Source organism: Pelophylax lessonae (genome assembly GCF_965119305.1).
Source record: "Pelophylax lessonae genome assembly, chromosome: 5".
NCBI classification, from domain to species: Eukaryota; Metazoa; Chordata; class Amphibia; order Anura; family Ranidae; genus Pelophylax; species Pelophylax lessonae.
In genome coordinates, this window is record NC_138772.1 from 235,047,771 (window position 1) to 235,062,921 (window position 15,151).

The 15,151-nt window shown below is 42.6% G+C and overlaps 1 protein-coding gene across 3 annotated transcripts in view; it reads right to left on the reverse strand.

Annotated features, from left to right (window-relative positions):
• TRIO (trio Rho guanine nucleotide exchange factor) overlaps positions 1-15,151 on the reverse strand; it is an 855,771-nt gene that overhangs the window by 14,938 nt on the left and 825,682 nt on the right. For 2 of the 3 annotated variants that reach the window (XM_082259530.1, XM_082259529.1), the window contains exon 48: positions 3,804-4,516. In XM_082259530.1, the coding sequence (XP_082115656.1) occupies positions 3,804-4,516 (713 nt within the window). The remainder of the gene's footprint in view (positions 1-3,803; positions 4,517-15,151) is intronic. The other variant, XM_082259531.1, reaches the window with a different exon arrangement.

Below are 15,151 nucleotides of genomic sequence, written 5' to 3' on the forward strand. Positions count from 1 at the left end.
GGTTGGTTGGGTCTAAGTGCCCAACCAACCATAGTGAACATATGGCGGGTCAAGGCCTCTGACCTCCTATCAGCCGGATCTGTGAAGACTGGGGACTCTTCAACCGGGATTACAGTGGCGTTATTCAACCTGTAAACCGGGGAGTCAGCTATAGGAGGAACCGTCCATTTTTTAAAGGAGGGAATCCTCAGAGGTACAGCATTGCAAAACGCTTAGGGATTGCACAGGTGCATTTCTGTCACTCCTATGGTTTTGTGACAATATTGTCAAAAAAGGCAGGAAAGGGGAACACCTTCGCCACTTTTGAGGACCCGTGGGTGCCAAAGGTGACCCGCACCTCCGATGCTGTGTTAGTCGCATCCTCTATCTTTTCAAGTGCGGCTGGAGGAGCAGAGAAATCATCCTCACTATCTGGACACAGACCCCGAAGGTTAACTCACAGACGTGGTGGTTGAAACAGATTCTGGATCTGATGAGACAGAGGAAACAGGTGAAGGCAGGGGAAGCTTTTTGCTAGCCCGTTTGCCCAGAAACAAATCTACCTTGGACTGTAAGAACTCCAGGACTGCCATCAGTGCAGTCAGTTTTAGGTACCCAGAGGGAACCGACAGCCTCTGACAGAGGATCAGGTGGTGAAATATGCTCCAGAGACTCCATGAGTAGAGAGGGGAACCCGCCCACCAGCACAGAGCAGAGAGAGGGAGAGAAAACCCCACAAAAGGACTCACCACCACCGGTCAGGTACTCACAACAGCACCTAACTGCACATCATGTGGGGATCAGGAAGAGGAATGCTCAGGGATCAGCACTAGAGGCAGAGAGGCTACCACCGCCAAATCACCGCCCATCCAGCTCCAAAAACATGGTCGCCACCATTTTCAAACAACAAGAAAATGGCCACCAAGGCTACACAAAAATGGCCGCCGATCTGTAGCATGAAAAGCTACAAGAAATGGTGGCCCCGTGCGACAGCACACGGCTCCCGGGGGACCCCAGCAGCCCAAAAAACAATCCCAACAGGAAGAGGAGCCCCGACAGGCATCCCCACCAGGCCCATCCCCCTCTCGTGGAATGATTGTTCGGTCGCCGGCGGCGTGCTCCCCACCCCTATCACCAGTGCAACACCCCAGGCTGACCTAAAAAGGTATGTCCACCCCAGGGGGGTGCGGGAAGGAGGGACACGTCCACCACAAAACGCTCCAGGGGTAGAGGGGGGACAGCTACTTATCACACTAGGAACGGGGTGGGCACTGCTCCAAACAGACCTCCACTCCATCGTAATGTGGGTGCTGCTGGCCAGGAGGAAACGCTGTGACTTAGGCCTAAGCCAGTTCATATGCACCCTCGCGAGACATTTAACTCGCTGGCCAGCCCCCCTCCAGTGGGGCTATGTCGCGGGCGACCTAGGGTGGAGCTGCAGTCTGCATGCTCTCGCTGGTCGGACCCTAAGGATCTAGATTATCCAGTTCGTCGCCCAGTACAACACTTGATTGTAGATCACACAGGAACAAAATAATGAGAGGAAAAACAAAATTAAATTTAAAAAGAAAAAAATTGCCAGGACCAGAGATTCCAGGAAGGAACTACTCCTGACTAGGCAGAAAAAAACTGAATACCTATAGCAGAGAGTGGGATTATTTATATTGGGACTGCCCCAAAGGCGTAATCAAATTTTTGTCTACCTAGTGTCCTACTCCTGTAGGGGGCAGCATAACCCATATAGTCATGAGGATGAGGAGCTGTGTCTGTCAATGAACGAAAGAGAAATATATATGTTCCCATTAGGGCCTAAACACGATCTGTTTCCACACACTTTGCACGTACTTTTACTATAAATATATACAGTATCTCACAAATGTAAAAACACCCCTCACATTTTTGTAAATATTTTATTATATCTTTTCATGTGACAACACTGAAAAAATGACACTTTTGCTACAATGCAAAGTAGTAAGTGTACCATTTGCTGTCCACTCAAAATAACTCAACACACAGCCATTAATGTCTAAACCACTGGTAACAAAAGTGAGCACACCCCTAAGTGAAAATGTCCAAATTGGGTCCAATTAGCCATTTTCCCTCCCCATGGTCACGTGACTTGATAGTGTTACAAGGTCTCAGGTGTGTTAAATGTGATGTTATCGCTCTCACTCTCTTATACTGGTCACTGGAAGTTCAACATGGCACCTCATGGCAAAGAACTCTCTGAGGATCTGAAAAAAATAGTTTTTGCTCTACATAAAGATGGCCTAGGCTATAAGAAGATTGCAAAGACCCTGAAACTGAGCTGCAGCAAGGTGGCCAAGACCATACAGCAGTTTAACAGGGCAGGTTCCTCTCAGAACAGGCCTAGCCATTGTTGACCAAACAAGTTGAGTGCACATTCTCAGGATCATATCCAGAGATTGTCTTTGGGAAATAGATGTATGAGGTTAAAAGAGGTGGGGGTCAGCCTGTCAGTGCTCAGACCATACGCCGCACACTGCATCAAATGGGTGTGCATGGCTGTTGTCCCAGAAGAAAGCCTCTTTAAAAATGATGAAGAAGAAAGCCTGTAAACAGGTTGCTGAAGACCAGCAGAATAAGGACATGGATCACTGAAACCATGTCCTGGGGTCTGATGAGACCAAGATAAACCTATTTGGTTCAGATGGTGTCAAGCATGTGTGGAAGCAACCAGGTAAGGAGTACAAAGACAAGTGTGTCTTGCCTACAGTCAAGCAGCATGGTGGTGGGAGTGTCATGGTCTGGGGTTGCATGAGTGCTGCTGGCACTGGGGAGCTACAGTTAATTGAGGGAACCATGAATGCCAACATGTACTGTGACATACTGAAGAAGAGGATGATCCCCTGCCTTTGGAGACTGGTCCACAGGGCAATATTACAACATAAGGACCCCAAACACACCTCCAAGTTGACCACTGCCTTGCTTAAGAAGCTAAAGGTAAAGGTGATGGACTAGCCAAGCATGTCTCCAGACCTAAACCCTATTGAGCATCTGTGGGGCATCCTCAAACTTCTGAAGGTGGAGGAGTGCAAGGTCTCTAACATCCACCCGCTCTGTGCTGTCATTATGGAGGAGTGGAAGAGGACTCCAGTGGCAACTTGTGAAGCTCTGGTGAACTCCATGCTCAAGAGGGTTTAAGGCAGTGCTGGAAAATAATGGTGGTCACACAAAATATTGACACTTTGGGCCCAATTTGGAAATATTCATTTAGGGGTGTACTCACTTTTGTTGCCAGCGGTTTAGACATTAATAGCTGTGTGTTAAGGTAGTCTGAGGGGGCAGCAAATTGACACTGTTATACAAGTTGTACACTCACTACTTTACATTGTACCAAAGTGTCATTTCTTCAGTGTTGTCATATGAAAAGATATAAAAAATCTTAAACATGTGAGGGGTGTTCTCACTTTTGTGAGATACTGTATACATAAAAAGAGAGAGGGTGTGCAAGAGTGTGAAATGCTTCAGTTAAACTTACCCATATTTGCCTTTACTTCTATTTATATATTTAGTACACTCTACTGTGTGCAATATACAATAGTTTATCATTTATCAGATGTAAGGTGTAAAACAGAGAAGGTAGATTATTAGTAATCTATATTACGTTTAGAAGATGTCCAGAAGGCAAAGAAGAAGGTTTCACATGTTTCTAAATAAACATATGAAGTAAAGAACCAAACCAGTGATTATTTCACAGAAGAAAAAGCATTTTGGAGCTGGAGGTTAGTAATTCAATGATGTGAGGAGCACGCCAGGAGCAGGATAGGTTGGAGAACTTGCAGAAAGAGAGCTCTTCTTACCCCATTACTCTGAGTAGATTGAACTGACTGCTCACTGGTTGAGGAGCAGGTGCTGAGACGGTCTGAATCCTTGTGTGTGGACTGACGAAGACCTTTGTGTTGCAGGGTATCACCAGGAAAAGTGATGGAACCAGAGCGACTAGCTGAGGATACTTGTACTGAGCTCCAAAAAGAGCCTTTAAGAAAAGGGTTGCTGGATGTAGTAGAGTCCTTGCCAAAAGACAATGGAAAGTTAAATGAACTATGAGAGTTAAAAGATGCTGTAGGATTGTTCATTTTCTTCGCTAATGCAAGCCGACATTCCTCTGTGTTCTCACAGAACTTTCTCTGAAGGCCGTTTGCTAATCCACTGGTAGGTTTCTTGCCACCATCAAATGTCTTTATTTCAGATAAACATTCTTTATTACCGACACTTGTCTCTGAACCTGAAAGAACTTTGTCTGCAATAGAAGGTGTAAGGTCTAAAGAGTAGCTGAGTGGTGAGACTGAAGCACTACGAACAAACATACCTGACAATTTGTCTGCCTCTGCTATTGCAGAAGACGAAACCAGAGCAGGTGAGTGATGTCTGACAGGCTGGGGAATTCGGGAAGGCCTACTTCGACCAGAGATACTTAGTCCACTAGTGCAGGTAGGTCCACTTGTGGATGGGATATTACCGCTATTGCTTCCACCCATTTGGTTTCTGTGGTATTCCCCTGGTGACGTCAAGGCTAAAAGACAGAAGAGCAACAAATAAATGGAATTGCAGTTTGCGTATTTAACCTCTTCCAGTAAAACTGAAACCCTTATACCCAGAAACAGTTTTTACAGGTTTGGTGGATAACTTCACTGCACAAGTGTTTTTTTTCCCTCTGTATAAGCCAACTTTTTTCTCTATTGTTCCTTTTCCACAGCTGGTACTACTGAATTTTTTATACAAACATTCTTTCCTCTATATGTAAATTGCAGAGACTTTAAATACAGGTCCCTCTCAAAAAATTTGCATACTGCGATAAAGTTCATTATTTTCTGTAATGTACTGATAAACATTAGACTTTCATATATTTTAGATTCATTACACACAACTGAAGTAGTGCAAGCCTTTTATTGTTTTAATATTGATGATTTTGGCATACAGCTCATGAAAACCCAAAATTCCGATCTCAAAAAATTAGCATATCATGAATAGGTTCTCTAAACGAGCTATTAACCTAATCATCTGAATCAACTAATTAACTCTAAACACCTGCAAAAGATTCCTGAGGCTTTTAAAAACTCCCAGCCTGGTTCATTACTCAAAACCGCAATCATGGGTAAGACTGCCGACCTGACTGCTGTCCAGAAGGCCATCATTGACACCCTCAAGCAAGAGGGTAAGACACAGAAAGAAATTTCTGAACGAATAGGCTGTTCCCAGAGTGCTGTATCAAGGCACCTCAGTGGGAAGTCTGTGGGAAGGAAAAAGTGTGGCAGAAAACGCTGCACAATGAGAAGAGGTGACCGGACCCTGAGGAAGACTGGGGAGAGGGAAATGCCAAAATGCCTGAAGTCCAGTGTCAAGTACCCACAGTCAGTGATGGTCTGGGATGCCATGTCAGCTGCTGGTGTTGGTCCACTGTGTTTTATCAAGGGCAGGGTAAATGCAGCTAGCTATCAGGAGATTTTGGAGCACTTCATGCTTCCATCTGCTGAAAAGCTTTATGGGGATGAAGATTTCATTTTTCAGCACGACCTTGCACCTGCTCACAGTGCCAAAACCACTGGTAAATGGTTTACTGACCATGGTATTACTGTGCTCAATTGGCCTGCCAACTCTCCTGACCTGAACCCCATAGAGAATCTGTGGGATGTTGTGAAGAGAAAGTTGATAGACGCAAGACCCAACACTCTGGATGAGCTCAAGGCCGCTATCGAAGCATCCTGGGCCTCCATAACACCTTAGCAGTGCCACAGGCTGATTGCCTCCATGCCACGCCGCATTGAAGCAGTCATTTCTGCAAAAGAATTCCCGACCAAGTATTGAGTGCCTAACTGAACATAATTTTTTGAAGGTTGACTTTTTTTGTATTAAAAACACTTTTATTGGTCGGATAAAATATGCTAATTTTTTGAGATAGGAATTTTGGGTTTTCATGAGCTGTATGCCAAAAATCATCAATATTAAAACAATAAAAGGCTTGCACTACTTCAGTTGTGTGTAATGAATCTAAAATATATGAAAGTCTAATGTTTATCAGTACATTACAGAAAATAATGAACTTTATCACAATATGCTAATTTTTTGAGAGGGACCTGTATGTGTATAAATACATAAAAGTGTGTGTGTATATATACCCCTATACAGAAGTTCAGATGTTATGCCTGCCTCCAAACACCCCCAAAAAATGCCCCAAAAAAAAAACGCCTGCAACAACACACCTGGGCGTTTATTGTAGCAGGCGTTTTTTTGGGCATTTTTTGGGCGTCTTTGGAGGCAGGCATAACATCAGAACTTCTGTGTAGGGGTATATATACAAACACACATGTATGTATATATACACATACACATATATAGGTGTGAAAGTAGCAGAAACCTATGCTTGCGCTAATGAAATAATTAACAGGCATATGTCTCTGCTCCTACCACACCTATATATGTGTATGTGTATAAATACATATAAGTGTGTGTCTATATATACCCATATACAGAAGTTCAGATGTTATGCCTGCCTCCAAAGACCCCCAAAAAATGCCCAAAAAAAACGCCTGCTACAAAAACGCCCAGGTGTGGAGGCAGGCATAACATCTGAACTTCTGTATATGGGTATATATACACACACACTTATATGTATTTATACACATACACATATATACGTGTGATAGGAGCGGAGACATATGCCTGTTAATTATTTCATTAGCGCAAGCTACTTTCACACCTATATATGTGTATGTGTATATATACATACATGTGTGTGTGTATATATACCACTACACAGAAGTTCTGATGTTATGCCTGCCTCCAAAGACGCCCAAAAAATGCCCCAAAAAAACTGCTACAAAAAAGCCCAGGTGTGTTGTTGCAGGCGTTTTTTTTGGGGTCTTTGGAGGCAGGCATAACATCTGAACTTCTGTATAGGGGTATATATACACACACACATATGTATTTATACCCATACACATATATATAGGTGTGATAGCAGAGAAGCCATATGCCTGTTAATTATTTCATTAGCGCAAGCATAGGTTTCTGCTACTTTCACACCTATATATATGTGTATATATACATACATGTGTGTGTGTATATATACCCCTACACAGAAGTTCAGATGTCATGCCTGACTCCAAACATGTCCTCAAAAAAGCCCAATAAAACGCCTGCAACAAAAAGCCGGCTGGGACAGGGGCGAAGCCACCATCATGTTCTATAACAGTTCTAAGAGAAACAATCTTTTCTCTATTGCGGTCACCCTGACATGGAAGGGTTTTGTCACCCTGCCATAGCAGTCAGAGTCAGTTAACCCTACACTACACTACGGTCACCCTTACACTTAACACTTTCCCTACAGAAACTAGATTATTAAATCTAACTATAGTGGAAAATAGTACCCCAATTACACTAGATATCCCTTTCCTCACACTAATAATTGCTAAATGACACTTTGAGAGCAGAAGTAACAGAACTGCTTCCACTCTCTTCCACATCCCTGTATTAAAATGCTAGAGATTTGGCGGGGCTATCTTATATACTGGGGGGCGTATTCACTAATGATTGGCCTCTGGACCCCCTAGTCACTCCAATCACATTCTTAGCATTCTCCTGCCCCCTCAATTGGCTTTTACTGATGGTTCTGGTCCAATCACGGGCTTTTAAAGCCCAGTTCCTGTCCCATTGAATTTTGGTTGGTTCTGGTTGCAGAATTCCGAACTTTTTCAGCAAAAAGTTCGGAATTCGGCCGAATTTCGAACAGTCAATGTTCGGGTCGAACCGATGGTCGACCCGAACCATTCGATCCTCCCTAGTTAAGAATTGAAGGTGTTGATTTTAAGTTTCAATGTTACTGTTTTCGAAAGATAATTGCAGGGGTACTAGCAAATAATTAATATATAGAAGACCCCCTAAAGTTTTCCACTAATATTATACCGTATACACTGTTTTAGAACCATACAAATATTAGACTTAGTTCAATTTACTTTATGCATAAAATGGTCCTATTCAATTAATAGTTCATATTCAAAAAGCAAACCTAATTTGGCCTATTAAGTGTCTAAGGTAACAGTGCCCATGGGCCAGACACATCATTACTAGGGATGCACTGATACTATTTTCTTTTAGCAACGAGTACGAGTACCGATACTTTTAAGTACTTGCCAATACCATTTACTGATACCTATTTCTGGAATTTAGGGAGATCAAGATAAAGAGGAGGAGCAGGGATGAGGTCTCCATTCTATTAGTGTGTTATGTAATATAACCACCTGGATGAGACCAAGTGATGGAAAAACAAGGCACTCCCAACACTCAGCACTGCCGACCCCACAGCTATGAGGACCTAACTGTCATCCCATGTCCTCCTCCAGTCCCATCTCCTCCACCCCACATACCCCTCCTCTTGATTTTCATACAACATGTTTGAGTTCAGGAGTAACTAACATAAAATACAGTGTATTGAGTGCAGAATTCAGGACGAGAGTGGGTGAGGGTGTAGAGAGAGAGAGAGAGAGAGAGAGAGAGACAAAAGGGGTTAGAGAGCAAGAGGACAGTGAGAGAAAAAAGCGGAAAAAAGTGTTGGGGAGAGGGGGGGACAAAAATAAAGAAATAGAAGCAAAGGAAAGAGAGAGCGGGAGAGAAAGAAAGGAGAGATTCTCTATGGCACTACAAATCCCAGCATGGCAATCTGACCATTCCTCAGCTCTGACAGCACAGGAGATGTCCACCAAATGGATCCCTGCAGCATGGCAGCCTTCCCCATATATATATATATATATATATATATATATATATATATATATAAATATATTAAAGGGGGGGAGAAAAGTTGGGACTTTGCATGAGGACATGACATGGTAGGGGGGCATATACCACCATCCCTATCAATTAACCGCTTCCATACAGAGCAGTTAGACCCCCCTTCCTGCCCAGACCAATTTTCAGCTTTCAGCACTCTCACACTTTGAATGACAATTGCTCAGTCATGCTACACTGTAACCAAACAAAATTTTTATCATTTTTTTTCACACAAATAGAGCTTTCTTTTGGTGGTATTTGATCACAACTGGGGTTTTTTTTTTCGTGATATAAGCAAAAAAAGTGCAAAAATTTTGCAAAAAAAACACTTTTTTTTAGTTTCTATTATAAAATTTTGCAAAAAAAGAATTTTTCTTCATACATTTGGGCCAAAATTTATACTACTACATATCTCTGGTAAAATTAACCCAAATTAGTGTATATTATTTAGTCTGTGTGAAAGTTATTGAGTCTAGAAGCTATGGTACCAATTACTGAAAATTGATCACACCAGATGTACTGATGGCCTATCTCCTTTCTTGAGGCCCTGAAATGTCAGGACAGTACAAATACCCCCCAAATGACCCCTTTTTGTAAAGTAGACAGTCCAAGGTATTTAGTAAGAGGCATGGTGAGTTTTTTGAAGTTATAATTTTTTCCCACAATTCTTGGGAAAATGAAGAAAACATTTTTTTTTCCCAAAACGTTGTCAATTTATAAGCTATTTCTAACACATAGCATGTACACAGCAAAAATGACACCCCAAAATTCATTCTGCTACTCCTTCTGAGTATGGTGATACCACATGTGTGAGACTTTTACACAGCCTGGCCACAAAAAGAGACTCCACGTCAAAGTAGCACCATAAGGCGTTTTAGGAGCATAAATACACATAAAACTTTCTACCTATCACACTTTTCAAGGCCCTAGAGCACCAATACAATGGAAAAGTCCACAAAATGACCCCATTTTGGAAAGCAAACACTCCAACGTATATTCTATGAGGCATTATGGGTCCTTTGAACATGTCATTTTTTTCCACAAGTTTTTGGAAAATGTGGGAAAAAAATAAAAACTTTTTTTTTTACACAAAGTTGTAAATTTATAGAATATTCCTAACACATAGCATGTACATAGCAAAAATGACACCCCAAAATACATTCTGCCACTCCTCCTGAGTATGGCAATACCACATGTGTGAGACTTTTTCACAGCCTAGCCATATAGAGGGGCCTAAACATCCAAGGAGCATCATCATGCATCCTACCACTTGCCTAGGCCTATTTTTGACATTTGGTGTTTACAAGCTAAAATCAGTTGTTTTTGCTAGAAAACTACTTAGAACCCCAAAACATTATATATTTTTTTTTAGCAGAGACCCTAGAGAATAAAATGGAGATTATTGCAATATTTTTTATCACACCGTATTTGCGCAGCGGTCTTCCAAACGCAATTTTTTGGGAAAAAAATCACTTTTTTTAATTAAAAAATAAGTAAAGCCAGTAAACCAGTAAAGTTAGCCCAATTGTTTTCCATAATGTGAAAGATAATGTTACGCCGAGTAAATAGATACCCAACATGTCATGCTTCAAAATTGCGCACGCTCACAGAATGGTGACAAACTTTGGTACTTAAAAATCCCCATAGGCGACATTTTAAAAATTTCTACAGGTTGCTATCTTAGAGTTACAGAGGAGGTCTAGGGCTCAAATTATTGCTCTTGCTCTAATGATCGCGACGATACCTCACATGTGTAGTTTGAACACTGTTTACATATGTGGGCGGGGTTTCCGTATGCGTTCGCTTCTGCGCGCGAGCTCGCGGGGACAGGGCGCTTTAATTTTTTTTTTTTTTTTTTTTTACTATTTATTTTATTTATTATTTTTTATTTTTACACTGTTTTTTAAAAAAAAAAAAAATTGATAATTTTTATTTCTATTACAAGAAATGTAAACATTACTTGTAATAGAAAAAGGCACGACAGGACCTCTTTTTTGTGAGATCTGGGGTCAAAAAGTCCTCAGATCTCACAAGTACACTAAAAGATAGAAAAAATAAAAAGAAAAATTAAAAAAAAATTAAATAAAATGAAAAAAAAAAAGGGACCTTTAAACTGGTTGCTAGGCAACGACGTTTGCCGTAGCTCCGGTCCTCCAAGACCATAGAGTCGAGTGAGGGCAAGCTTGCCCTCACTCGACATCCTGTCTGTGAGGATCTGGGACCGGATCGTTTTCCCCGCTGCCGGCGGGTCCGGTAAGCGGGGAAAAGGACCAGAATGCAGCGGGAGGGGGGGGGCACCTCTTCCGCCACCCCGGAAGGGTGATCCCGCGGCGAATCCGCCGCTGGGACCACCCTTATCGGAAAGCCAACCGTCCACCGTTTAAAAAAATACCAGGGTTATGGCAGCTATCTGCTGCCATAACACCGGTATTTAGGTTTAAACGAACTACGTATATAAACCTTTTTGGACTTGGACATGGTGGCTGTATGAAGGGTGACAGGTACTTGGGTACTTTGTTGGGCAGGTGACAGGTACTCTGGTACTGATGAGCAAGTGGCAGGTACTCGAGTACTCCGATAGGCAGGTGACAGGTACTCGGGTACTCTTTTGGGCAGGTGACAGGCAGGTGATAGGTACTGATGAGTAGTACTGATACTGATAGGTGATACTGATACTGTACTGATGATGGGTACGGATGATCAGTACTGATACTAATAGGTGATAGGTACTGATGGGTACTGATGAGTACTGATGAGTAGTGATGGGTAATGATGAGCAGGTGGCAAGTACTCGGGTACTTCAGGTGTCAGGTACTCTGATGAGCAGGTGGAAGGTACTCGGGTACTCTGTTGGGTAGGTGACAGGTACTTGGGTACTCTGATGGGTAGGTGACAGGTACTCGGGTACTCCGATGACGGGTACTCGGGTACTCCGGTGACGGGTACTCAAAGTATCCGAGTACCCGTCATCAGAGTACCCGAGTACCCGTCATCAGAGTACCCGAGTACCTGTCATCAGAGTACCCGAGTACCTGTCATCAGAGTACCCGAGTACCTGTCATCAGCCCATCAGAGTACCCGAGTACCTGTCATCAGAGTACCTGATGGGCTGGTGACAGGTACTCGGGTACTTTGATGGGTTAGTGACAGGTGCTCTTTATTGGGGGGGGGGGGGGGGGCAATCAGTGTGGTTGGGGTGTACTGTACTTGGTAACTAGCTGTTACCACAATCTCCTCCTCACACAGGATCATTGTGTGAGGAGGAGAACACGGTGACAGCTAGTTACCGTGTTCTCTGATGACATTTGTGACCGGCTGTGATTGGACACAGCCGGTCACGTGGTAAAGAGCCAATTTCATTGGCTCTTTACCTAGATCGGGGATGGGCTCTGTCCGAGGGACGAGCCTCGTCCCCGATCGCCGCGCTGCGCGCCCCCGGGGGCGCGCATTAAGGAAGGAACGAGCGGCTCGCGCTGGAGCCGCTCATGTGATCGGCTGTGATTGACACAGCCGATCACGTGGTAAACAGACAATTTCATTGGCTGTTTACCTTGATCGGGGTTGGGCTCAGTCCGAGGGACGAGCCTCATCCCCAACTCCGCGCTGCGCGCCCCCGGGGGCGCGCAGTAGCGGGGAGATCCGGGCGCCGTCATATGACGTCCGCCCGGATCGAGAAAGGATTTGTGCCGACGTCATTTTACATGACGCGGTACGGAAGGGGTTAAATAAAAACAAAGGGAAATTGGGACTTTAAATGAAACTGCAGTTTGTGCAATCTTTTTTTCCCCTTTTTCTTTGTCCCACTGACACAGAAACCTAATTCATTTGTATTTTATTGTAGATATGTACATTCTCACACTTCGCATCTGCTCCTTATGAGTGAACATTCTCGAAACGCGTAGAGATATTTTAGATGCAACGCTTTATCATCATACGTTTATTATCAGTATATCTTCATGAAATTATATATACATTTTTAAGCATTATTTATTCCCTATGTTGTTTAGAGAGACATCTAGGTCAAAATCGACATAAAAAAATGTGCAACCATGTTATGCTATGTAAATATGTGCTGACAATTATGTATTATATGTGATACATTTGCTACCTTTATTATTATTTTACCACATTGTATTTTTTTTACATGAATTAAATGCAATATTTTATATGTATGTTTGTTGTGTTATGACTCTACACATAGACATATTAACCATGCATGTGATATTACCCGTTTATCCAACTCCCCTGGATTGCACAAACCGCGGTTTCATTTAAAGTCCCAATTTCCCTTTGTTTTTATTATATATATATATATATATATATATATACATATACACACACACACATAGTAACTCACAAAAGTGAGTACACCCCTCACATTTTTGAAAATATTTTATTATATCTTTTCATGTGACAAGACTGAAGAAAATTACACGTTGATACAATATAAAGTAGTGAGTGTACAGCTTGTATAACAGTGTCAATTTACTGTCCCCTCAAAATAACAACACACAGCCATCAATGTCTAAACCGCTGGCAACAAAAATGAGTACACCGCTAAGTGAAAATGTCCAAATTGGGCCCAATTAGCCATTTTCCCCTCCCCAGTGTCATGTGACCATTACTGTTACAAGGTCTCAGGTGTGAATGGGGAGCAGGTGTGTTACATTTGCTGTTATCGCTCTCACTTTCTCATACTGGTCACTAGAAGTTCAACATGGCACCTCATGGCAAAGCACACTATGAAGATCTGAAAAAAAGAATTGTTGCTCTACATAAAGATGGCATAAGCTATAATAAGATTGCCAAGACCCTGTAATGACCTGCAGCACGGTGGCCAAGACCATACAGTGGTTTAACAGGACAGGTTCCACTCAGAACAGGTCTCACCATGGTCGACCAAAGAAGTTGAGTGCACATGCTCAGCGTCATATCCAGAGGCTGTCTTTGGGAAATACAGTGCCTTGCGAAAGTATTCGGCCCCCTTGAACTTTTCGACCTTTTGCCACATTTCAGGCTTCAAACATAAAGGTATAAAACTGTAATTTTTTTGTGAAGAATCAACAACAAGTGGGACACAATCATGAAGTGAAACGAAATTTAATGGATATTTCAAACTTTGTTAACAAATCAAAAACTGAAAAATTGGGCGTGCAAAATTATTCAGCCCCTTTACTTTCAGTGCAGCAAACTCTCTCCAGAAGTTCAGTGAGGATCTCTGAATGATCCAATGTTGACCTAAATGACTAATGATGATAAATAGAATCCACCTGTGTGTAATCAAGTCTCCGTATAAATGCACCTGCACTGTTATAGTCTCAGAGGTCCGTTTAAAGCGCAGAGAGCATCATGAAGAACAAGGAACACACCAGGCAGGTTCGAGATACTGTTGTGGAGAAGTTTAAAGCCGAATTTGGATACAAAAAGATTTCCCAAGCTTTAAATATCCCAAGGAGCACCGTGCAAGCGATAATATTGAAATGGAAGGAGTATCAGACCACTGAAAATCTACGAAGACCTGGACGTCCCTCTAAACTTTCAGCTCATACAAGGAGAAAACTGATCAGAGATGCAGCCAAGAGGCCCATGATCACTCTGGATGAACTGCAGAGATCTACAGCTGAGGTGGGAGACTCTGTCCATAGGACAACAATCAGTCGTGTACTGCACAAATCTGGCCTTTATGGAAGAGTGGCAAGAAGAAAGCCATTTCTTAAAGATATCCATAAAAAGTGTAATTTAAAGTTTGCCACAAGCCACCTGGGAAACACACCAAACATGTGAAAGAAGGTGCTCTGGTCAGATGAAACCAAAATCTAACTTTTTGGCAACAATGCAAAATGTTATGTTTGGCGTAAAAGCAACACAGCTCATCACCCTGAACACACCATCCCCACTGTCAAACATGGTGGTGGCAGCATCATGGTTTGGGCCTGCTTTTCTTCAGCAGGGACAGGGAAGATGGTTAAAATTGATGGGAAGATGGATGGAGCCAAATACAGGACCATTCTGGAAGAAAACCTGATGGAGTCTGCAAAAGACCCGAGACTGGGACAGAGATTTGTCTTCCAACAAGACAATGATCCAAGACATGAAGCAAAATCTACAATGGAATGGTTCACAAATAAACATATCCAGGTGTTAGAATGGCCAAGTCAAAGTCCAGACCTGAATCCAATCGAGAATCTGTGGAAAGAACTGAAAACTGCAGTTCACAAACACTCTCCATCCAACCTCACTGAGCTTGAGCTGTTTTGCAAGGAGGAATGGGCAAAAATTTCAGTCTCTCCATCTGCAAAACTGATAGAGACATACCCCAAGCGACTTACAGCTGCAATCGCAGCAAAAGGTGGCGCTACAAAGTATTAACTTAAGGGGGCTG